Genomic DNA, 1,301 nt, shown 5'->3' on the forward strand with positions numbered 1-1,301 from the left:
AGGCGAGGGTACGGATCCCGTCGTGCTAAAGTCACCGAATTCTTCGAGCGCGTCTGTCGATAGCGGCCGACCAAAGGACGTCTCCGTTTCCGTTTCTAAAGTCTCATTCTCTGAGCCTTTCTCATCTGATTGTTTGCCACTAGACTTATCCCCAGTAGAGTCAGGCGACACCCTGTTCTCATCGGTTTCACTAAAAGTGACACCATTAAGGGCTAGCGGTTGCACCGAGCTAACGACTTCAGTAGTATCAGCTTCTAGCTCCCTTCTATCTAAATCCGACCCTTCATGGAAACCCCAGTCACCGTTGCTGAGACTTTCAGAGTTTTCCGAAAAGAATCCAAACCCTGCGTTTCTCGAGTCCCTGCTATTGTCTTCTAAACTAGTTCCTCGCTCTTCAATGCTGTCGTTAGCATCATTCTGTGGCGGTATACACCCTTGATTAGAATGTTCCCAGTCTGTCTCTGAAGGCTGGTTGTGTTCAGCATTTGAAAAGGCAGAGAAATCTGCAAAATCATCTGGACTGACATCAAATTCGTTGGTTTTGTGTGGCGTAGGTGGGCTTCCACCTTGGTCTAATGTCGCAAACCCGTTCGTGAGCACTTCAACTGTGCCATTGCAGTCACTGTCAGTCCGAGACCCCGTTGCGAACTCCAGGGATGCGATGTGAGCTTGGTGCTCGCTGAACTTTTTGAGTTCCTCGACGCTAACCATTCTGCCATTGGGCGTGGCGGTTTGGCCAGAGCCAGGCGTCACGCCGTTAGCTTTCGTAGACCCTGTGGGTTGAGAGGACAGTCCCACGATCCTCCCATTGCTCAGCAGCTCCGGCGGCGAAGTGGCGTTCAAAGCCTGAGACTGGTCGAATGTGGTGGGCGTGTCGAAGCTGGTGCTGTTCGGGACGCCGGTGAAGTCGCTAAATTCGTCATCCTCATCCTCGATGCCGTCCTCCATCGGGGGTGGAGAGGAGGAGTAGATGTGTGTCACGTCAGGCTCCATGGGGCCTTGAGCAGAAACACAGCCGCGAGCTCACACCTGCGGCAAAGCAATGCACAGCTTAGCATTCAGGAATATGACTAACAAAACATTAAAGTACAAATGAAGGGTAATTTATTCTCAGGGCCTTTAATCTAATCTTACATATCAATATTTTCCAATTAGACACTGGCTATTACAAAAGAGTTTTACTAGATTTGTTATTTATTGAGAAAACTTTTTCTTTTTCTGGCAGAAGAAATACGATGCATGCTGGGGGGGATTGTGCCTGAAGCGTGAATTGTATGCAGAAAGGCACGGAAAACAAATAA

At 49.1% G+C, this 1,301-nt stretch overlaps 1 protein-coding gene across 1 annotated transcript; it reads right to left on the minus strand.

Moving 5' to 3' along the window:
* On the minus strand, window positions 1-1,074 carry LOC107577981 (aftiphilin-like; the record flags this gene model as incomplete). The annotated part of the gene is made up of 1 exon (XM_016263995.1): window positions 1-1,074. A coding segment is annotated over exon 1 (993 nt), but the record flags the coding sequence as incomplete, so codon positions are not given.
* Between the last annotated feature and the right edge of the window lie 227 nt (window positions 1,075-1,301).

The sequence above is a fragment of the Sinocyclocheilus grahami genome, unplaced genomic scaffold, assembly GCF_001515645.1.
Source record: "Sinocyclocheilus grahami isolate Dianchi unplaced genomic scaffold, SAMN03320097.WGS_v1.1 scaffold8102.1, whole genome shotgun sequence".
NCBI classification, from domain to species: domain Eukaryota; kingdom Metazoa; phylum Chordata; class Actinopteri; order Cypriniformes; family Cyprinidae; genus Sinocyclocheilus; species Sinocyclocheilus grahami.